The 24,013-nt window shown below is 51.5% G+C and overlaps 1 protein-coding gene across 1 annotated transcript in view; it reads left to right on the forward strand.

Annotated features, from left to right (window-relative positions):
- The first annotated feature begins 8,470 nt into the window (after positions 1-8,470).
- The window catches only part of GPA33 (glycoprotein A33), a 36,179-nt gene continuing 20,636 nt past the window's right edge, over positions 8,471-24,013 (forward strand). The window contains exons 1-7 of the mRNA XM_006163055.1: positions 8,471-8,508; positions 9,060-9,216; positions 9,512-9,526; positions 9,655-9,752; positions 11,387-11,633; positions 18,109-18,325; positions 23,721-23,876. Coding sequence (XP_006163117.1) covers positions 8,471-8,508; positions 9,060-9,216; positions 9,512-9,526; positions 9,655-9,752; positions 11,387-11,633; positions 18,109-18,325; positions 23,721-23,876 — 928 coding nt within the window. The remainder of the gene's footprint in view (positions 8,509-9,059; positions 9,217-9,511; positions 9,527-9,654; positions 9,753-11,386; positions 11,634-18,108; positions 18,326-23,720; positions 23,877-24,013) is intronic.

Below are 24,013 nucleotides of genomic sequence, written 5' to 3' on the forward strand. Positions count from 1 at the left end.
GGGACCAGCAGTTAGCGTAATGGCTATGTCACTACTCCCACGTGGTCGACCGCGGTTTGAGCCCCGGACCTGGTGGCTTAAACTCACGCTGGGCGCGTGTGCGTGCGTGCCCAAGATCCCGAGAGGAGAATGGAGGAGAAGGGATTGCAGCGTGGCCATCCCCCCTCGGGGGGTGATTTCTTGCTTTCTGTGTCTCTGTCTCTCTCTGTCTGGTGAGCGCATGCACCCTATAGCAAAAACCTCTCCAAAAAAAGAAAAGAAAAGAAAAAACTGCCATGTGGGTATAGCCATGGTCTGGTGGTTAGGGTAGCTGGAGCTCACGTGGCCAAGTTTGTGGTTCGAGTCCCGGACTTGGAGCTCGAGAAACATACCAGGCGTGTGTACACATGTGCCCAAAATGCCAAAGGAGGAAGAAGTGAAGACAGGATTGTGACGTGACCATGCCCATCGGGGGAGATTTCTCACTTTCTCTCTCTCTCTCTTTCTGTCTCTGGTGAGCACACACACCCTCTGGCAAAATTCAAACAGCAGTGACAAAGGCAGCAAAGCCTGGTCACTCCCCTTGCCCTCTTTGTCACTCACCTCCCATTGGAGTCGTCATGTGCCCTGGTGATGCTCATCCTGGCATCCCTGAAGTTGTCCCTTCTCCTGTTTCCTCTGCCTGTCCTTGTCACGGCTGCTGGCATTAGGCTTGGGCCCCGCCCCCTTTCTGACACACTGGCAGTCCTGTGACCACAGCTGACTTGCAGAAGGGTCTTTGCAGGGGCGCGGAGGGGCAGGAACCTGGCTGAAAAGGAGCGGACGGTGGATCCCCCGTCGCCCTGGTGGAAGGCGCGCTGTTCTGCTCTTGGCCTGTGTGTTTGTGGGGTGACGTGGGGGGCGGAGAACACGCAGGCCCCCGGGCCAGCTCTTCGGCGCCGTTGCTACACACTGGCTGCTTCTGCTTCTGGCCGGTGCCCTGTTCTCCCACCCCGGCTCCTGCAGGACACCCTCCTCTCCCTACCCCACAGCTCCCGGCATCTCAGCTCAAACACACAGCCGCTCTGTCCCTCAGGACTCCTCGTCCCCAGACCCGTCACACCTTCCCCGGACGCGTCACTCCCTGCCACGCAGTCCTAGGTTTTCTTCTGTGACTGTGACTGTCCGGCTCCCCAGGAGGACCAAAGGGGCCTGTGAGCCAGGATCCGGGTCTGCCTTGCCCACCGCGCCTGGACCTGGCGCAGCCCCCGGGGGTCGTGGGCGAGCAGCCCTCCCTGGGCACTTGCCCTCGCTGGCTCGGCCGCCTTGCCACTCCTCCCGGCCCCCGGCCTCCTCTCTCCAGGCCGCCCTCCTCTCCAAGCACCGCGTCCCCGTTCTCACTGGCTTCTCTGGGATTTGCCTGCGATGTGGCACTTCTAACGTCTGGTCCCTTTCCCAGGTCCCACGGGTAAGGGGTGGCCAGGAGCAGGTCACCGCAGGTTAAAGGAAGAGCACCACTCGGGTCGCCCCTCCACTGGCATCCCAGCGGGCCTCAGAGCCTTCACAGCGGGAGGGGAAGGACCTCGGACTAATTGTTCCTCCAACCACCAGGACTCAGGCTTTGTCCCCGGCGTGTCCCCTGCTGCTCCGCAGGGCGTTCTCTGTGCCCAGGTCACACATCCCAGGAGTGGCCCTCTCTGTCCAGGGCACCAACTGTCACTGTCACACCTGAGTCACTTCTTTCCTTTCCGGCCACACCCAGTGACTTTGGACTGCTTCCTCATTGTCTGCGCTGGTGAGTCAGGGGTGCCATAACTCTGCAGGGCAGCACATGGGACACGCTCTCAGGGCCAGGGCAAAGTTCACCCGGAGAAGAGCCTTACATGTCAACCAATGTTCTAGAGCTCTCTGCCCAGCCACTCGAGTGCAGCCTGGGAGCAGTGTCACCTGCCATGACAGCGGGGCATCCTGTTCCTTAAAGAAAAACACGCTGTAGGGAGGGGCTAGGGCGTGTGTGAAAATGGCTTTACGGGTGCCATTTTCATCACGAGACGGGTCGGCCAGCCATGTGCATGCCTCCTCCCTGGGCCAGCATGCCTCAGCACCGACATGGTGTGTAGTCCTGGGCAGGAGCGTCCGGGCTGGCCTCCAGCGCCTGTCCCCTCCCTGAGCCTGGGCTCTCCTGGATGAGGCGTCGCTGCCGGCCTCCCAGGGCCCCGTGATGTGGGCGCCTCGGGCAGCAGTCCCGTCGGGCCTGCGGTCGCACTTGTCCTTCGCATTATTTTTTGTTTAGCTCTCAAGGAATGACTTAGTACCTCCTTTTCTTTTTTCTTTTATTTTTCAAGAATTATTTATTTAATTTCATTGATTATTATTATTTTTTTTAATTTGCTATAGGGCATGTGCACTCACCGGAGAGAGAGGGAAAGTGAGAAAGCAAGCTGCCAGGTCCAGGCCTCGAACTGCAGTCAGCCATGTGGGAACCCAGCACCTTGACCTCCACGCCACCGGCTGGCGCCAGCTTAGTACCTTCCTAACAAACTAAAATTACTTCCAAGTGATCAAGTTACGGTTTAGCTCTCCTGTTTCTATCTGGGGTGTTCAGCGAACTGTTTCCCCTCTACGGAGTCCCTTGGGTCATGCATTTTATTTCTGCGCAATTCCTGGCAATCCATGCTAGAACTTTGGCTCTCCCACCAGATTGCTCTGGTTACAAATCCTAGTCATCCTTCCAGTTTAAATTCTCTGTGCTTTGGGCCAGCAGGTGGCGTGGCGGTTAAGGCCCGGGACTCCACGTGGCCACAGAAGTGGAGAGCTGAGGCCACGGGAGCTGGTGGGCTCTGGACCACAAGAAAGGCAAGGGGCCAGCAAACGCCGTCGCAGTGATGTCGCTGGACTCCCACATGGGCGACCATGGCTTAAGTCCTGGACCTGGTGGCTTGACACTCACGCTGGGTGTACATGAGTGTGTGCTCAAGATCCCGGGAGGAGAATGGAAGAGAAGGATTGCAGCATGGCTATCCCTCCTCAGAGGTGGTTTCTCACTTTCCCTCTCACTATCTCTGTCTCTATCTCTTTCTGACAAGCACACATACCCTAAGGCAAAAACCTCTCCAAAAAAAAAAAAAAAAAAGAAAGGTGATCCCTGGTTGACCTGTGTAAGCAAGTAGAAAGGGAAGTGGTGGGAACCAGCAGTTAGCGTAATGGCTATGTCGCTGGACTCCCACGTAGTCGACCGCGGTTCGTGTCCTGGACCCGGTGGCTTGAAACTCACGCCGGGCGCGTGTGCGTGCGTGCCCAAGATCCCGAGAGGAGAATGGAGGAGAAGGGATTGCGGTGTGACCATCCCCGCTGGGGGGTGATTTCTCGCTTTCTGTCTCTATGTCTCTCTCTGTCTGTCTGGTGAGCGCACGCGCCCTACAGTGAAAATCTCTCCAAAAAAAAAAAAAAAGGGAAGTGGTTAGAAGATTCTAGAAACAAACTTCTCCACTTCCTAGTTTTCTCTCTCACGCACACATTCTCTCTCTCAATTGTCAGAGGGCCCCAGAGACATGGAGAGACAGAGAGAGACAGCACCCTCAATGGGTGTGGTCATACTGCAATCCCTTCTCCTCCATCTTTCCCTCCTCTTGGGATTTTGGGCACACACATGCACCTGGCATGTTTTTCGAGCCATCAGGCTGGGATCCAACCAAGGTCAGCCATGTGGGGTTCATTTCCCTTAATCACTAGCTACCAGGCAGGTCTTGAGAGGTTTGTCTCAGGCACTAAGTAGAATGCCAAGATCCCATGGGAGAGAAAATGAGGGCTACACAGCAAATAAACGCAGAAGTGAGAGGAGGCGGTGAGAACCTGGTGCTTATGCGTATCAGAAGCCTCTGTGTACACAGCGGGGAATGACAAGGAAGTCCAGCGATTGTCTGCAGTGTCAGAACAAGAGAACGCTCACTGAATCCATGGCAAGGTCTTAGATGGGGAGCACAACAGTTGCTGGCATTGAGATTATTTATTTATTTATTAAAAAAATTTTTTTTGTCACATGGTGCATGAGCTCACCAGAGAGAGACAAAGAGAAGCAGAGAGAGAGAGAAAGTGAGAAATCACACTTCCAGAGGGGATGTCTATGCTGCAATCCCTTCTCCTCCATTCTCCTTTCGGGTTTTGGGCATGAACACGTATGTGCCCGGCATGTTTCAATCTGCTGTTTCCAGGACGCAAACCACTGTCAACCACATGGGAGTCCAGCACCTTAACCACTATGCCACCTGCTAGGCCTGGCATTGATTCTCGATGATGGGCTATCCTCTCATCTGGGATTATGGAGAACATAACCGTACCTGAGGGTGCAGGATCAGCCTCTCGAGATCCATCTCAGATTTACAAATAATATCTAAGTAGTGCTCAACATTTGTGCAGGCGTTCTCTCTTTACGAGCTCTTTCTCATCCATCCATTTATACTCCTTCCCGTGTCAATCTCTTTACGTAAAGTAATTTTTAATTTCATTTTTTCTTATTTTGTACGTTCAATCACTGTGTAGAAAATGAATTTCCCAGCATGAATACACTGGATAGTAGTCCAGTCAAAGATGCTAACATACACATTGTCATCAACAGATCACTTTCCACTTTTGTGTCCGTTGAATGTTTCGCCTCTTTCCTCCTTGACTTCCTCCCTCCCACCCAGCTCCCATTTCCTGCCCTCCTCCCACACCATCTCTGGTATCCACAGTTGCTTTCCGTGCCAGACCATGGAAGAGAGTAGTTGTATTTCCCCACTTAGTATATACGGAATGTCTGCACTCTATGGCAGAAGCGGAAAGATCGGACGGTACATAAAGTAATTTTAACCCACTAATATAATGATCTCTAAAACCGACTTATTCTTTAGTCACAATGATTAGCAGGTTTCTTGCTTTTTGTTTTTTGGGTTTTTTTTTTTTTTTGACATGGTGTTTAGTGGTTGTCTTCTGTGATGAACTTCTACCAAGGGTGCACCTCAATGACAGACTGAGATGAGAGTGGCAGTGGTTCACTATGCAAAACATACATATAGTAACTACTTTTTAATTGAACAGACTGGGTTAGGGACTATTCTAAACAAAGCGCGCAATTCGTGTCCCTAAGCCTCACGTAGCATGTTCTCCAAGTGAGGACTCTGTGGCAGAGATCTTAAGTAAACGACCCAAGGTTGTAAATAAAGGAACTGGGCAGCCCAGCCATGGCAGCATGAGCTGGTAGGCAGTGTTACTGTGTAGGCTAGGGCCGCATGGGACTCCGAGTTCGATTCCTGGCTCACCAGAGAAAACCAGGCACAGTGGTGCATGCCTATAGTTCCAGCTACTCAGGAGGCAGAGGCAGAAGGGTGGTGACATTGGGAGACCCTGTCTAAAAATAAGGAAATAAACTTAAAAATACAGGCACTGGAATTCTAACTGAGCTGTTATAGCGCCAGACCCGTGCATTTAAACTCTGTGCTCTGCTGCTTCCTGTGTCCTGTATCCAGTGACACAGATTCAGGGGGAGTGTCAGAGGGAGCGTTGGGAGAGAAGGGCAGGTGGCAGGAGTGGTTGATTGGAATGTGTTGACCTCCCCTCAGGGGATATTCAGAAGCTTTCTGCACCAGCCAGCCTAGCCTCTTCCTCCTCTTCTTCTCTTTTTAACCTGCTAGAGATGTGTGTGCTCATCAGAGAGGGAAGAGTGTAAGAGGGAGAAAGCCTCCCCCTCCGTCCCCATGGGCCATAGTCATGCCACAATCCTTTCTCTTCCCTTTCTCCACCCTGTTGGGATTTGGGGCACGCACACGCATGTGTCCTGTGTGTTTTCCAAGCCTCTGAATCCAGGACACGAAACACAGGGTCAGCTATTTGGGATCTAATTCCCTTAGCCACCAAGCCATGGGCTGACCCTGTCAGGGCTCGCTTCTGACAAGGTTGTAAAGCACCTGAGAAGTGTGAAGTGTCCATGTTCATTTCTCTTCTGGGAGCAAATGTACGTAGTTTAAGAGGACTTAGCCGTGCGAGTGCGGTCTGGGTCCACCGACCGCCACAGTAAGTCACGGCTACATGGGCACCTCCCTATCCTCCGGGACAGAGCAGCTGTGTCCAGTGGGTGCATGGCAAACACGTGGCGGTGGGCTGAGGAAAGCACACAGGGATGCAGCATGTCCTCTCTGTGACGGGGAGTGAGGGGGTGATGCAGTCAAGGGACAAGATAGTAAGTGGGATGGCCGAATGGTGCGACTGTAACAGAACCGGATCCGTATGGGAAAGGCTCTGGGTTCATGTCCTGGAGCCTCCCTGAGTATGCTGGGCACATGTGTGTGGATCCAGGCTGGCTGGGATGTTGGGAGTGTGCGCTCCCTCTCTCTCTCTCAGAGAAATGTATGAATAAACTTTTTAAAAATGACAGTAAGTGAATTCTGTTGCCAGTTGGGCAAACACCGACCCTGCAGGCAGCGAATGAACACTTTGTCCTGACAGTTAGTCGGCAGCCTCGCCCCTCCCCGGGGCTGCTGCCGAAGATGGGCTTGCCTCGCCAATCTTAGCCAGCACATCTGCGTAGAGCAAATTGCCTAACCTCCTGAACCTCAGTTTTGCCATTTGTGAAGCAGGGATAATACAAATGTGTACCATTAAAGAGACAGTGAGAATAAATGAGAAAAACCTTGTAAAATACGGGCATGCTCCTGGGTTACAGATAACAGGGGAGTAACAGGAATTGAGAGTTAGCGACTCAGAATAACTCAGCGCCTTCCTTTGACGGTTGGCTAACGCCCCTTTGATCTTGAGTGAGCAGGCAGTTAGTTGCCCCGCTATCTGAAGGAGCGACTCCATGGATTTGTTTTCTCGGATAGCATAGCGACAACTGGCGGCCATCAGACAGACGGGGCCATGGTACATGGCGTCCTGGGTTCCTCACTGGGTGGCTTATGGGTCGGGAGTCAGATAAGAGAGGAATGACCAGGCAGGCCATGGGGAGGCCAGAGAGTGGCCCTGAGGACAAGGGTCCAGGGACATACCCTGGTCCAAGCAAAGTCAGGGGGTGAGGTGCGGCTCAGTGGCAGTTGCCACGACTACCACCATACCTGTGGGAAATGACATCTAGGTGGGCTCCCTGAGTAAGACACAGGACCACGGCTAGGAGCAGGGCAGGTGGCCTCGCAGAGTGCCGTCCAGACAGACCTCACCTGGTGAAGGGGGGCTCGTTCATGACACTACGGAAGGTGCCTCTTGACAGATGGTGTTAGAAACCCACTGGTAACATTGAGGGTCATTTGATAACCCTTGGCCGTGTCGGGGACCTTCTGGGGCAACATCTACAATGCAGGAAGCCAGCATTTGAACTAATGCTTTTCTTTCTTTCTTTCTTTCTTTCTTTCTTTTTCTTTCTTTCTTTCTTTCTTCCTTTCTTTCTTTCTTTCTTTCTTTCTTTCTTTCTTTCTTTCTTTCTTTCTTTCTTTCTTTCTTTCTTTCTTTCTTTCTTTCTTTGAGAGGTTTTCGCTATAGGGCACGTGCGCTTGCCAGACAGACAGAGAGAGAGACGTAGAGACAGAAAGCGAGAAATCACCCCCCAGGGTGGATGGACACGCCGCAATCCCTTCTCCTCCACTCTCCTATCGGGATCTTGGGGACGCACACACATGCGCCCGGCATGAGTTTAAGCCACCAGGTCCAGGACTTGAACTGTAGTTGACTATGTGAGAGTCCAGTGACATAGCCATTATGCCAACTGCTGGTCCTTTGAACCACTTCTTAGTGGCTCCTGGCACTGATGTCACTGTGAGGAAAATATATGTCACGGAGGGGAAGCTGCTTTTGTTTTGTTTTATTTACTTATTAATTCCTTCTATGGGAAAAAGAGACAGAGAGAAAGAGAGAGAGAGGCACCTCAACAGTGTCCTCATGCCATGACCCACCCCCCGGTCTCAGCTGGCCCTGGGTCATGGGCATATGTGTACCTGCCGAGGACAGAGAGGCCCTGGGATGTGAACCGGGGACCTCCTCACGTGGGTTCAGTTGTGTTATCACTGTACCACCAGCTGACCCTGAAAGCTGGCTTTTGACAACTTCCTGTTTCTCTCCCCCCAATATCTGACACTCTGACTTCACATACCACCCGCAGGAGGTCACGTTGTCCTCACTGTACAGTGTCCATTCCAGAAGGGCGGTTGATTTTCATTTTGTGCATTGTTAAAGTTTTTTCCCCAGAGAGTGCATATGCTCACTGGAGAGACAGACAGAGACAGAGAGAGAGGAAGTGAGAAATCACCCCCAGGAGGGATGGCCACGCTGCAGCAATTCCTTCTCCTCCGTTCTCCTCCTGGGACTGGAATGTGACCATGGCTGGCCAAGTAGGAGTCCAGCGCTTGACCACTGCGCCGCCTGCTGGCCCCTTGAAGTATTTTTTAAATGTACTGCATGGGAAAGTGTGGACAACCCAAAGGCTTTAACTGTGCCCAGGGAGATTCGACGACCAGATTGCGGAGGTGGCTGGTGGAGGGTGCCTAGCAGGATGTCCTTCTTCACGTTGTGCCTCTCCATAGGAACGGTGTGAGAGAGAGCTTCTCACACTCCTGCCACCTCATCTCCCCACAGCGTATGAGAGAGGACGGACGGCTGGGTGTCCCACTCTTGGTCCCCAGCTCCTTCCTGTCTAGCCACTTCACATCTGCCAGAATGGTCTCGTAAGAACATGTTCCAAACATATTCCCTCTGCATAAGTCCTCAAAGGGCTTCCCATCTCACTCAGGGCAAACTACAAAGTCCAAAACAAGGACTCCAGCACTCCCTGCGATCTGAAACCTCTGCTTCTCTGCCCCATCTCTCCTCTCACTCCCCGCCCCTGCACTGGCCTCCCAGCTGCTCCTCATGTGAGCCATGCTTCCCCCTGCCTTGCTGCCTGGCCCTCGCTGCAGCTCCACCTGGGAAGTCCCACAGGCATCCATGTGGATCAGTGGGCCAGACATCTATGGCTGCATACTAGTCCCACCCCCCACCCCCCACCAAGCTTAGTGGCTTCAAACAATAGCAATGTCTATTTTCTTCATGAAGCTACAGTTCGGGCATAGCTGGGCCAGGATAGCTCATTTCTGCTCTCCTAGGCATCAGCTGGAGCAGCTAGCTGGGTTTGCACACGACTATATCTGGGAGTTGAAATTGGCTGTGCCAAAGGACCGTGGATCTAGCACCAAACGCCTGCACCTGATCTCTCCATGTGACTTCCTCGCTTCCCTGCAGGGTGGCGGTTGGGTCTCTAGGGTGAGCCTCTCAAGAAGACCAGGTGATGCGCATGGCCGCCCAGACTCAAGGGGACACAGCGCCCCCTGCCCTCGGGGAGGAGAGTCGGCCTTTCATGGCAAAGACACTGCGTGACAGGCATCTTAATGTCGTCCCACTATTTATCCCCCCTTTTCTCTGTAGTTCAAATCTCTTCAGAATGATTATAAATGAGGAACTCCTATACGAGGTTGAAAGCCCCAATTACTGTTTATGCCACACTGCACATGACAGGGAGCTTCAGCTGCCTTCTGGTGGACGTCTATCCACCTTGCAGCTACAAGAGTCTTTGGTAGGTGGATAGTTCAGGCAGAGTTATAGCTGAAGGTCCAAGAATGATTGCAACTTACAGCAGGGGGCCTGCAAACTATGGTCTGTAAACCAAATCTGGCCTATCGCCTGTTCCTGTTTGTGTAATAGGCAGTGCGTAGGAACTCTTACTGCGATGAACTACATGTTTTGACCCTAGAGGAGTTACTTCAGGTTCAAGAAGTGTCTCCCTGGGGCGAGAAGGTGGCGTAGTGGTTATCAGGTTGGACTCTCATATGGCCAACCACAGCTTGGGTCCTGGACTCTGTGACTTCAAAGTCACACCAGGAGTGTGTGCATATTTGCCAAAAATCCTGAGAGGAGAATGGAAGAGAAGGGATTGTGGCATGGCCATCCCCCCTGGGGGGTGATTTTTCACTTTCTCTCTGTCTCTCTGTTTCTCTTCGGTGAGTGCACACACCTTATAGCAAAAATTAAAATCTAGGATCTTTTGTTTGCTTTTTTTTTTAGGAGGGTTCTTAGTTTGGCTGCAGGGCGCATGCAGTCGCTGGAGAGAGACAGACGTGGGGGTGGGGGGAGGTAAGAAATGACCCCCTAGGATGGCCATACTGCAGTTCCTTCTCCTCCCGTCTCCTCCAGGGATTTGGGCACACACACACACACACACACACACACACACACATGCACACACACACGCCTGGCGTGATTTTCAAGCCACCAGGTTTGGGACTTGAATGGCACAGTCGGCCATGTGGGATCCACAGCCTTAGCCATGCCACCTGCTGGCCCAACAGCGGCAGGATCTTAAGCAGAACACGGTAGTCTCGGTTGCACCTTCCTCTGATGAACTTTTATCAGAAAGTCCTGGAAAAGTTAATGGAGGGGCCGGCAGGTGGCGTGGTGGTTAAGGTGCTGGCCTCCCGCATGGCCGACCATGAGTCTGGACCTGGTGGCTCGTTTTCTCACTTTCCTTCTCTCTCTGTCTGCCTCTCTCTGGTGAATGCATATGCACTACAGCAAACAAAATAATAATAATAATAAAATTAAATTAATAATAACTTTTAAAAGTCAATGGAAAGATGCATATTATGATAAAACATGAATTTCAAAATTTTTGGAAAGAAAATTGCATTATAATTCCATTTGTCCAAAACCTTTTTGAAGTCCCCTCATATAAAATACACTTACTTGGTAAAACCTTCTCTTTACCTTGATTTAATCCTCTTCATACAAGTCTTTACCACATGTAAGTGCTCCCTAAATATTTCATTAAATAAATGAATACATTATCATCACAACCAAAAAGATGTCCAGTAACGTTTAACTCTTAGAGCTTTCTTGAGCTGACCCTGTAGCGTGAGGATTAAGTGTAGTGCACTGGGAACTGGATCCCATAGGGCAGACCACAGTTTGAATCCCAGCCCTGGTGGCTTGAAAAACACACCTGGGATGTGTGTGCGCATGTCCAAAATCCTGACTGGAAGGATAAACAGAGGAGGAAAAATCGAAGCACGACCACGCCCCACAGGGCTGCTCTCTCTCTGCCTCTCTCTGGTAAGTGCACACACTTTCTACAATAATAATAAAAGCTTTCTAGCACACAAAGAATATTTATACATAGGCTCTGTGTTAAATTTTCCAGCAGCTCTGGGAAGTAGAATAGTAGACTCCTATTTTATCGACGAGAAATGGAGGCTTAGAAAAATGCACACAGCTGGTAAGAGGTGGGGCCAAGGTCAAAGCCAGTTTCTAGCACCGAACACATGTAAGTTCTTCACGATGCTGTGGACGATGTTCAGGTAGACCAAGCTTCCTGTGCTGTCATCACCCAGCCTTGGGGAGAACAGCCAGCATACTACGACCGAGGTCGCTGTCGCTGAAGGTGCAAGGTCCCCTTCCTCGGGCTCCTGCTGGACAGCAAGCTGGTGTACCTCATAGTGGACTTTTCCTCCCACTTCCTGCTTTTCTTTGCAGTCTGGCCGACCGTCGATGCCGTCTCTGTGGAGACTACCTCGGAAGTTCTTCGGGCTGCCCGGGGAAAGAGCGTCACCCTCCCATGCACCTACAGCACGACTGCCACGGACCGGGATGGATTTATCCAATGGGATAAACTTCTGAGGAGTCACACGGTAAGGGGCCCGACGAAGGTGGGCGACGTGGAGTGGTGATCCTCACCTCACTGCTTGCCAGGCAAGCTCTGTAGAGCTTGTAATGGGGGTTAGCCAGAATGATATGAGCACCCCGGGTGTGCGGGAGGGGCTGTGAAGCTGGGGAGACAGGTGGATTATGCCACCTTTATTTTGAAAACGTTACTGCCCTACCGTGTCATTCTACTGGCAGGCCTCAGGTAGTCTAAACTGCACCCTTTGAGTCGCGGGGTCCTTGCTCTGAGGCAAGAGAGAGGGGAAAGCAGAGGTGCATTCTGACAATCTCACTGCCACAGTCCTCTTGCTCTGACCACCCGATCAGCTCCGATTACAGGGGCGTCTGTGACCTGCTGGCTCAGAGGCACAGGTTGACCTGGGGACTGAATCTGGGCCTCCCATGGGACTTCCAGCCTCCTGAGTGGTGGCCCTAGCTAGGCAGCACTGCGGCTGGTCCCCATATCTATTGGGTTGTCAGAAAAGTCATGATATATTTCTTTCTATGCTTTTCTATGCAAAAATGCGTGATGACATTTCCAATAGCTCAAGTAATGCTGCAGTAATATAAATATCCTTCCATTTACATTTCTGGATGGGCGCCCACGTACACACACGCCCAAGGGGACTTCAGAGAGGCTGTGGGAAATGAAAGTAAAGTCCACGTTTATTTCAGTGCCCAAAATTGTTTAAGTTCCTGCACACTGGTTTCATAACGCAGAACGGCTAGGTCAGTAAGTGAACTGTGCATACGTGGGGAGCTTAAGGGCAGGTGGCCTGTGGTGTGTTGCGGAGCCATAGGGTATGAATAGGTTCATGTGACCCCAGGCTGGAATAATGTCATGCTATCCATACAAAAAGCATACGGTGGATAAGCTCCAGAAAACGACAAGACACACCACAGTAGTAAAAATCTGGTGTAATTGTTTTTATTTATTCTAAATACTATTGTGGGTGCACAATAAAAGACAAATTTATAAATGAAATATGCAGTCTTGCGTAACTGTGAACCCTTTGTAAGTGAGTACTAACCGACCACGTGAGTAAGACAAAGACTGAGAAAGGGGATTCCCTGCACTGGAGACCTAGTGGTAAGCCCCAGCAGTCGTTAAACGGACAGGTCACTAAGCGAGAGAGAGAGAGAGAAAGAGAGATACACACACACACACACACACACACACACACATTGGGTTATTGGAAAAGTCATAGTGTGTTTTTCTATGCAAAAATGCATCATGACTTTTCCAATAAGATGTTAAAAGTGTAACTTTTGGGTCAAGGGGTATGTGAATTAGAATTTGGATACATGGGACCAGCAGTTACCATAATGGCTATGTCATTGGACTCCCACGTAGTCGACCGTGGTTTGAGTCCCGGACCTGATGGCTTAAACTCACTCCCGGTGCGTGTGTGTGCATGCCCAAAATCCCGAGAGGAGAATGGAGGAGAAGAGATTGTGGCATGGCCATCCCCCCTGGGGGGGTGATATCTCACTTTCTATCTCTCTGTCTCTCTCTGTCTGTCTGGAGAGCACACGCGCCCTATAGCAAAAACCTCTCCCCTCCCCCCAAAAAAGAATTTGGATACGTAATGTTAAATTGCTCTCATTGGATGTCTTACCAATATTCATTTTTACAAGCGCCTATTTCTCCAACAGAGTATTCTCAAACTGTTACTTGCCAATTTACTAAGTGATAAAAGGATCTCATTATTGATCAAATTCACATTTCTTTCATTTTAAGAAGTGGAGCATCTATTTATAAATCTAAAAGTAAGCTCTCCTTTTGAAATGCAAGTGTTCCTGGCTGAGGCAAGCATTAGGTCGCTGACTGCTCAGAGTGAAAGAATTTAGTTTATTCCCTGACAGGAGTGGAGTGGCCAGGAGCAGCAAGACTGACGGGGAAGGCAGAGAGTCTGGGCCCAATGCACCCAGGGACCCTGATGGCCATGGCTCCATGTCTTCTCGGCACCGAGCCAGGGCGATCCCCTGGTTGGAAGGCTGCTGCCTTTAGCTTGCAGGAACTGCAGCCCCCCTTCCGTCACCATCTCACACGCATTTAGCAAATCAGATGTCAGAACTCTGCCTGACACTCTTCCATGTATATGGGGAAACCAAGTTGGGTTTTTTTAGTTTTAGTTTTGCCATGGAGTGTGTGTACTTGCCGGAGAGACAGAGATGGGCAGAGGAGAGTGAGAAACCCACCTCTTCTCCTCCATTCTCCTTTGGGGATTTGGGGCACACACACATGCACATTTCTCAAGCCACCTCATCTAGGCCTTGAACCACCAGTTGACCACGCGGGAGCTAGCCACCTTAACCACCATGTCACGCTCTAGCCGTAAGAAGTTATTTTATGAACTAATGGATCTCTTACTTCCAAAGGGATTTGAGGCAAGTCCCTCAAGACCAAGGAAGGGTGTGGAGAAAGAGATTTAATCAGTCCCCTCAAGATTATTGTGACAGGCTCTAGCAAGAGATATGGCCAGGCAGAGACCCAGGAAGGAAGCCGTAGGATACCTTTGACAGGAGAAGGGTCCAGGGGTGGAGAGTCCTGGGTTGACATCAGAAATGACGCTGTCTCCTCGTTCTCCTCTCTGCCCAGCATGGCCTGGCGTCTGCCCCTGCCACTCCACTGGAACCCCGAGCAGCTTCTTTCGCTCACCTCAGTACGCTCCATCCAGTCGCCCTCGCCTCTCCTCGGCGGCTCACACCGGCAACATTTCCTGTCTTAGTCTTCTTGCATGGCACTTAGCTGGCCTCCCCCTGGCTTTTCCTCTTTCCACTCTGACTACTCCGGACCCCTGTGTGAAGTATCTGGGGACTTGCCATTTCTACACTCGTGTGCCTTGCTGGCTTTTCTGAGCCCATGTCTCAGTGAACGCGTGTGTATTCTCGGCTCACACACCTTTATCTCAGACTTAAGAAACTCCTCTCCCTGGGTGACCCACCGACACTTCCAGCACCTCACATCTAAACAAGACCCAGTTCGTTGACTTTTTCCAAAAGCTTACACGTTTATTTCTTCCTTGAGTGAGAGAGACAGAGAGCGACACAGAAAAATAAAGTACCCCACAGGAGTCTTGACACTGCGGTCCACCATCAGCCTTGGCCAGTCCGGGATCATGTGCGTGCGTGTGCTTGGCATGGCCAGCACGGTCTGCAGACTCGAACCCAGACCTTTCCCATGTGGAGTTGCCTTGCAGAGCATCACGTTTTATTGCTGTGCCATGGTTTGACCCAGTTTTTATCTTCCTTTTCTTTTTCTTTTTAAAGATTTTTATCTGAGGGCACGTGCACTTGCCAGAGAAAGAGAGAGACAGAAAGTGAGAGGGAAGTGAGAAATCACACCCCGGGGAGATGGCCATGCCACAGTCCCTTCTCCTCCCAGGATCTTGGGCATGTACACACACATGCCTGGCGTGAGTTTCAAACTACCAGATCTGGGACTCGAACCACAGTCAGCTATGTGGGAGTCCAGTGACGTAACTGCTATGCCATCTGCTGGCCTCGGCCTCCATTTTTTCTTAAAACATTCTCTTCCTACGTGTTTCCTCTCTCAGAAATGATGTCTGCAAACATCCAAGCCAGGACGCCCATGAGGTCTGCCACTCTGCACCCCTGCACACCTCACCAGCCCTGGGTCTCGGCCCTTCCTCTTTCATACTCTCCCAACCCATTTTTTTCTGTGTTGCCATGACTTTATCTGAGGCCTCATAATTTTTCACCTGCATTTGTTAAACTGATTTCTTTTTAATTTTCTTTTTCTTTTCCTACGTGTGCTTGACAGAGAGAGAGGAGAGAGAGAAAGTGAGAAATCACCCCCCATGAGAGATAGCCACACCACAATCCTTTCTCCTTCATTCTCTCAGGATTTTGGACACGCATGAACACGTGCCTGGCTTGTTTTTCAAACTGTGTTTTCCAGGGCCCCAGGTGCTGAGGCAGCCACGCGGGATCCAGCTGCCTCCCCGAAACTCCTCTCCCTGGGTGACCCACCGACACTTCCAGCACCTCACATCTAAACAAGACCCAGTTCGTTGACTTTTTCCAAAAGCTTACACGTTTATTTCTTCCTTGAGTGAGAGAGACAGAGAGCGACACAGAAAAATAAAGTACCCCACAGGAGTCTTGACACTGCGGTCCACCATCAGCCTTGGCCAGTCCGGGATCATGTGCGTGCGTGTGCTTGGCATGGCCAGCACGGTCTGCAGACTCGAACCCAGACCTTTCCCATGTGGAGTTGCCTTGCAGAGCATCACGTTTTATTGCTGTGCCATGGTTTGACCCAGTTTTTATCTTCCTTTTCTTTTTCTTTTTAAAGATTTTTATCTGAGGGCACGTGCACTTGCCAGAGAAAGAGAGAGACAGAAAGTGAGAGGGAAGTGAGAAATCACACCCCGGGGAGATGGCCATGCCACAGTCCCTTCTCCTCCCAGGATCTTGGGCATGTACACACACATGCCTGGCGTGAGTTTCAAACTACCAGATCTGGGACTCGAACCACAGTCAGCTATGTGGGAGTCCAGTGACGTAACTGCTATGCCATCTGCTGGCCTCGGCCTCCATTTTTTCTTAAAACATTCTCTTCCTACGTGTTTCCTCTCTCAGAAATGATGTCTGCAAACATCCAAGCCAGGACGCCCATGAGGTCTGCCACTCTGCACCCCTGCACACCTCACCAGCCCTGGGTCTCGGCCCTTCCTCTTTCATACTCTCCCAACCCATTTTTTTCTGTGTTGCCATGACTTTATCTGAGGCCTCATAATTTTTCACCTGCATTTGTTAAACTGATTTCTTTTTAATTTTCTTTTTCTTTTCCTACGTGTGCTTGACAGAGAGAGAGGAGAGAGAGAAAGTGAGAAATCACCCCCCATGAGAGATAGCCACACCACAATCCTTTCTCCTTCATTCTCTCAGGATTTTGGACACGCATGAACACGTGCCTGGCTTGTTTTTCAAACTGTGTTTTCCAGGGCCCCAGGTGCTGAGGCAGCCACGCGGGATCCAGCTGCCTCCCGCCACAGCACTGGCTGCCTGGTGGCTGACTTCTTAGCTGGTCCCCTTTCTCCTTCCCCTTCATTGCCATCAGCAGTGCCTGCTGAAATGCACGCTCCGGAGCCCCGCCTCTCAGGGTCTGCTGCAGCACTGCACAGGCTCTGGAGCAGAAGGCCCCCCTGGAATCCTGGTCCTGCCACTTACGTAAACGTGTAACTCGGGGAGGCACTCACCCTCTTGGTGCCTGGCTCCCCGTGTGTAGACTGGGTGCACTCATCCTACCGGCTTTAGGTATGCTGGTACATCGGACGCCCCTGGAGCTCAGAGGCGTGCCCACACACAGTGTGCACCTGTCACCAGCAGTTCCCGCCCAAGTGCCCTCTCAGAATCTCTCGCTCGCTCACTCGCTGTCATTCACACAGAACTAAGTGCGGCCGATAAGCTGCTTCCCACTTCTAGGCCTTGCCCTGTGGTTCTCTTTCTACCTGAAATGCCCAGCGTATTTATCCTGCTCCAACATCCACTGCCCTAATCTTCCCCCAAGCCCTTTCCCTGGCTGATTCTTAGCAGTTCTACAGGATTCAAGGCAATTATTGCCTCTTCTGTGAAGCCTCCCCAGATTTTCCAGTCTAAAAGTGAGACCTTTCTTCCAGGGTCCCACCACAAGGTGTTGCACTGCTTGGTTATCAGCCAATTATTCCCTGAGGATGGAGTCCGTGACTCATTCATCCCTGAATGTCGGCCCCTGGCGGCGGCTCAGTAACAGTCCTGGCTGACACGCAGAGCCCCACCATGTCGGGCAATGCCCTGGCTGCTCTGCGTGTGTCCTGCACCTTCGTGCTCCCCACGGCCCTGAGAGACAGGTGCTGTTATGTTCTCTCCCTTACAAGTCACGCATTTTGCTCAGGGTCATACAACTAGTAAGTGACAGGACCGGGGTCTGGGTGGAAGCAATCCAGCAGGAAAGTCTGTGATCTGACCAGTGAGTCGGTGAGTAAATAGATCCCCGAGGCAGGAGCCAGGACGCGACGTGCACTTGGGAGTCCAGAGCGGCCGTCCGTGAGGTTGGCAGAGGAGTTGTGGCCTACTCCTCTGTTTTCCTGTGCCAAAATGCATCACGACTCTCCCGGTGACCCGACAGCATGACGCCTGGCACAGGTTGACGGAGTGAGTGAGAGCAGACAGTGACTGAAACGACATGAAGTGAGCAGGGAGATGCCGGAGGGCACAGGAGGGGAGTGCGGGATCTGAGACAGCCCCAGCCCTGCGTTCTGCGGTGTGAGCTCCCTCACCTGCTCACTCCCAAGGGTCTCAGTATTTTCATTTAAAAAACAAATTTATATGTATATGTGTGTGTGTGTGTATGTGTGTGTGTGCGTGTGTGTGTGTTCATATCCTGAGGCGTTGGTGCATCCTTGTTTCTGGTTCTCGGGACGAAGACCCGGTGACATTTCTTCTTCCTCTCAGGAAACAGTGGTCACCTGGAACTTCAGGACCCAAAGCTACGGCTATGGAAACCTTTATGAGAACCGTGTCAACATCTCGGACAGCGCCCAGCAGTCGGACGCCTCCATCACCATCAGCCAGCTGACCATGGACGACAACGGCACCTACGAGTGCTCCGTCTCGCTGCTGTCGGACAAGGCCATCACCGCCAAGGGCCGCGTCCGCCTCTTGGTCCTCGGTGAGTGTCTCTTTCTCGGAGTTGGAGGGAGCGATGGGGCAGAGGAGAGGTGCCCGGGGGTCAGATGCTGATGAGAGCTCAGCTCCTCCCAAGCCCAGGTGGGCGTGGCAGGGGCTGCTGCTCCTTTGGAACAGAAGGCGCCTCTGAGTTCAGGAACAGTGAGGGCAGAGCAGAAGGTTGGTGGGAAAGCCGGCCGGTTATTGGCAGAGGCCAGATGGAGAAGCACCAAGACGCTGTGCTCTGTGAGGCAGTCCCACATGGGAAGGCTGCAGGTTCAAGCCCAGAGACTTCCCTGAGTACACAGAGCCCAACTAGGCCCATGATCTGGGGCTGCCTGAGACTGGGAATGGATCCGGGCCCCCAGACCCTGTTGGGGTACTGTCTCTCCCTTCCCCTTGCCCCACTCTCACTCGTGGAGGAAAGAAATAACCTTCTCTTTTTAAGAATTATTTTATTTAGCTTTATTTATTTATTTATTTTAATTTGACCAGAGAGTAACAGAGTGAGAAAGAAAGTGAGAAAGCAAGCTGCCATGTCCAGGACCCGAACCACGGTTGGCCATGTGGGAGTCCAGCACCCTTCACTACCCACCTGCTGGCCCCAGTAACCTTTTTTTTAAAGTTTGTGTGTGTGTGTGTGTGTGTGTGTGTGTGTGTGTGTGCCCCATAGGGCATGTGCACTAGCCAGAGAGAGATGGAGAGAGACAGAGAGAGATAAAACTAGAAATCACCACCCAGATGGGATGGCCGCGCTGCAATCCCTTCTCCTCCACCCCCCTCCTGGGATTTTGGCAATACATCCATATATGCCCAAGTATGATTTTTAAGCCACCAGGTCCAGAACCGGAAATGGGGTCAGCCATGTGGGAGTTCAACACATTAACCACTAAGCCACCTGCTGGTCCCAAAAGAAATAAACTTCAAAAAGAAAAGAACTTCAAAAAGAAAAGTTACTGACGAACTGTAGTGAGTACCTAGTCTATGCCCAGTGTAAGAAGTGGCTCTCTCCTGGGAGGCAGCAGCACTTACAGCCAAAATAATGAGTCATTTTTCCCTTTTCCTTTTTCCTTTACATTGGTTGGTAGAATTTTTTTTGAAAAAATTCTTTTATTTAACTTTATTTATTTAAATTTGACCAGAGAGGGACAGAGTGAGAGAGAGAGGGAAAGTGAGACAGTGAGTCCACCTCCGCCTTAACCCACAGCACACACTCCTGAGAGTCCCGGGAGGACAAGAAAGCCAGCGAGGGGCAGCAGCTCTGCACTTGGCCGAAGGCCCCGCCTCCAGCCCCGCCGCCCTGCAGCAGCCACCCGGGACCGGGACCGGGACCGGGACCGGCGCCAGCGCGCGCACCGGCGGAGGAAGACGTGCTGGTTCTCGTGGAATCTAAGAAATGAAACCAGAAGCCACGGCGATGTCGGCGCTTAAATCACCTTGAGGCCCCTTTCCCGCCAGCTTCAGGGCGGGCCGTGCAACGGTTCGGCTCCGTGTCCCAGTCGCAGAGGAGAGCCCCCCTCCCGCGCCGGCTTCCCTGTACTGGGCTGCTCTGGGCTTCCGGGCGCAGCTGCACCTGCATAGCTATAAATCATGGACGAAGACCCCCAGAACATCCTGGCTATCCTGGACCCCTAACTGGCTACTGAATCTCAGGCTGGCCCATTCCGTCCAAAATCAGCCCATGTATCAGCAGCCCGGTGTTCCTGCAGGATACCGTTGACGCCAGCACCTCCACTGAGCTGTCCATTCGGATTGGAACGTCTAAGTCTCAGAGGTCAGGTACTGGCTCATCAGCAAGCTGAACTTCGGGAAGTCTTAACAGCTTTTGAAACCAGTGACAAATACGAGATGAAGAACAGCCTTGGACAGAGAGTTTACTTCACAGTAGATGATACCGATTTCTGGGGGCCAGCAGGTGGTGTGGTGGTTAAAGCACTGGACGCTCCCACATGGCCAACCAAGGTTCAAGTCCTAGACCTGGTGGCTTGCTTTCTCACTTTTCCTCTCTCCCTCGCTCTGTGTGTCTCACTCTGGTCAAATTAAAAAAAGAAAATAAATGGGTGAATAAAATTAAATAAATAATTCTTTAAAATAAAACAAAAGGATACTGATTTCTGTACCAGAAATTGCTGTGGGGCGTCTAGACCTTGAGAATTCCCAACAATTTGGGCCAAGAAGTCACAACTGTGGAGAGACCACTAGGATGTAGCAGCTGTTGTTTCCCTTGCTGCCTTCAGGAGACAGAAATCCATGCTCCTCCTGGTGTTCCAGTAGGTTATGTTTGTCAGACCTGGCACCTATGTCTGAATTATAATCCCTGGATTATTTTTCATTTTATAGAAAAAATTATTTAAAGCCTTATTAAAGTAATGCTAACATAAATTATGTTGTATTCTATTAAATCTTTAATTTCATACATAAAAGCTGATGTTATTTTATACATACCATATATTCAAAAAGTTTTAAAAATTAAGTTTTTTTGGTTTTTTTTTGAGAGGTTTTTGCCATAGGGCACGTGCACTCGCCAGAAAGACAGAGAGACAAAAAGACAGAAAGTGAGAAATCACCCCCCAGTGGGGATGGCCACACCACAATCCCTTCTCTTCCATTCTCTTCTCCGGATCTTGGGCACGCACACACATGTGCCTGGCGTGAGTTTTAAGCTACCAGGTCCGGGACTCGAACCATGGTTGATTACGTGGGAGTCCAGTGACATAGCCGTTATGCTAACTACTGGTCCCAAAATTAAGTTTTCTTCAGCATTATGTTTAAATAATACTAAATATCCATATCACCCAGGGAAAGTAAAATATGCATTTTTGATCTTCAGAAAGTACCCTATATTTAACTTCTTTTATAAGCAAATACACTACTATAAATGAGATTTTCATATTGATAAAGTAGTAAGTTACCGATTTTTAAATGATTTTTAGTAAATAAAGAAAAACACGGGAACCAGCAGTTAGCGTAATGGCTATGTCGCTGGACTCCCATGTAGTCGACCGTGGTTCACGTCCCGGACCCAGTGGCTTAAAACCCACGCTGGGCACGTGTGCGTGCGTGCCCAAGATCCCGAGAGGAGAATGGAGGAGAAGGGATTGCGGCGTGGCCATTCCCACTGGGGGGTGATTTCTCGCTTTCTGTCTCTCTGTCTCTCTCTGCCTTTCTGGCGAACGCACGTGCCCTATAGTGAAAAACCTCTCAAAAAAAAAAAAAGAAAAAAAAAAGAAAAACACAATTTATAGACTCATCCACTCTAAAACTTTGGAATTGTTATAATATTTGAAATTCTTATTTACCTATGAAATGTGTAGCTCCCGTATCGCCATTCTTAGAATAACATAACTATGAGATTACTTAGATGTTAAGCAAATAGGGGTGTCCCGGGGGAATTGGTCTCCTCTCGCGCTCTGGGCCAGCAGAGTGGGCAGGGGCTGGGCTGCTGGTTAGAGCCATCCTCAGGCAGCTGCCTCACCCTCCCCACATGGCTTCGGTCTCAAGGGCCTAGGCCTGGGCCTGGACACATGAGGTCTGGCCTTAAACCCTGGGCCTCTCTGGCTCAGGAACTGCCTCTGTGGGTGTGACAACAGGAGCACTTCTAATGACCCTCACACTCGCCCTGCACACGCTGGCCCTCGCTGGGCCACAGGAGGGGTCAGCCACATCTACCAGCCTGCCTGCTTCTGGAGCTGCTGGCAAGAGGTGGGCTCTGGAGAGCTTCTCCAGAAAGTTCCGGGTGGGACAGAGGTCAGAGTTCACCCCCAATGCTCAGTGGCGACTATGCACCTGAATTAAAGCACAAGAAGCTTGTTTATTGGGACCAGCAAACCACCAAGGGGCATGGAAAGAGGGGCAGAGGGACAGGCCTGCCACCCGGGTTCCAGTGACAACGCTTTCCACTGCGTCTTTCCTCCTCGCCCCGAGGGTACTGCTGTGGGTTTCGCCATTCTTCAGACCCTTCTGGGCTCTGCCCTGTGCCTGCTGCTCCCTCTGCCTGGTCCACCCTCACGTCTCTCTGACTGCAGCTCCCTCTCCACCCCAGGCCTTACCGAGTCTCCTCCTTCATATCACCGCTGAGGTTGTGGCGGGGTTGGTGTCCGGGCTCCCCGGCCTCTGGCCTTGCCATTGTCCCATTATGTGCTTTTGTCCCCACTGGGGTCCTTGTTCCCTCACTGTCACCCTGGTGCCTGGCACTGTCAGGCACACAGTAGGTGCTGGGTAACACTTGTCACATGGACCCCTCTCCAGGACGGGTGGATGGTGATGACGCTGATTGACATGCTCAGGCTTTGGGCCACCAGGAGCGCTGGGATTCAGGTTAGGACTGTGAGTTGGGGTGGCCTGTGGTTTTTGCAGCCTCCTTTCTGTGGCTTCCCTGTCCTTGTCTGTGTCCTCTTTGCACCTCCAGGCTCTTCAACTCCTGCACTGCCTGGCACGGAGCTCTAGTACTGCCCGGGGCCCTGCTGCCATCCACACTGATGGCGGCTGCATTTTTATCAGCAAAGCAGGGAAGAGGGCAAGGCGTAGCCCAAAGAGAACATCCCTAAGAGGTTAGAGTAGAAGGGCATTAGAGGGCCAGCCAGTGGCGTGGTGGTTAAGGTGACTGGATCTCTCATGGCCAACTGTGGGTTTGAGTCCCAGACCTGGTAACTTGAAAAACATGCTGGGTACATGTGCATGCCCAAAATCCTGAGAGGAGAATGAAGAAGGGATTGCAGCGTGGTTATCTGCACCACCCCGGGTGGGGGTGGAGAAACGATTTCTCAATTTCTTTCTCTCTGGCAAGCAAACAGGCCCTATAGCAAAAACTAAGAGAAGAAGAAAAAAGCATTAGAGATCACTTAACTCGGGGGAAAGCAAACACAGCCAAATCCAGCACCCAGCCTGTCTTCACATTTTGAGAGCATTTGTAAAAAGTAAAAACCAGCAGCAGCAAAGACGATATGGGCAAAGCCTAAAATATTGCCATTTGGCCATTTACAGAAAAGGCTTGCCCTCCCCTAATCTTCGAGGCAGGAACATGGGGTCCAGGGACTGAGGGCTTACCTAAGGTGGCACTGAGCAGTCCACCGCCGAGAGAGCCTGTGTAGCTGGTGCAGGGAGTGACCGGTCTGAAAAACCTGGGCTCTAGTTCCACCTCTTCCAGGACCTGTGAACAGGTGCTTCTGTGGCCTCAGTGTCGCCATGCTGGAGTATCTTTAAGACCCTTTAAAATGGAGAACACCTGAAGCCACACCTTGTAAAGCTACTGCAGGCCCAGGATGGTGTGAGGACCGGCCAGGAGGACACATTTCTGACGTTCCACCTCACCCTCTGCTGGGACAAACAAGGCATGGTGTATATGCTTGGGGGGCGGGCGTGCTTAATTCACGTCTGCTGTTCATCCCTCCTCTACGCAGTGTCACCCTCCAAGCCGGACTGCGGCATCGAGGGCGAGACGGTGGTTGGGAACAACATCCAGCTGACCTGCCAATCCAAGGAGGGTTCCCCCGCCCCGCAGTACAGCTGGAAGAGCTACGACATCCTGCACCGCGAGCGGCCCCTGGCCCAGCCAGGTAAGCGTCAGCAGGGAGGCGGGGCCCCACCGAGGTGCAGCTGATTGGCTAGGGCTGCAAGGAGTCTCTGGAGCGGGCCAATCAGAGCTCCCTGAAGGCCTCCGCTCCCGCACCTGCAGCTGCCACCGGGGTAACGC

Source organism: Tupaia chinensis, unplaced genomic scaffold (genome assembly GCF_000334495.1).
Source record: "Tupaia chinensis unplaced genomic scaffold, TupChi_1.0 Scaffold141320_1, whole genome shotgun sequence".
In the NCBI taxonomy this organism is placed as follows: Eukaryota; Metazoa; Chordata; class Mammalia; order Scandentia; family Tupaiidae; genus Tupaia; species Tupaia belangeri.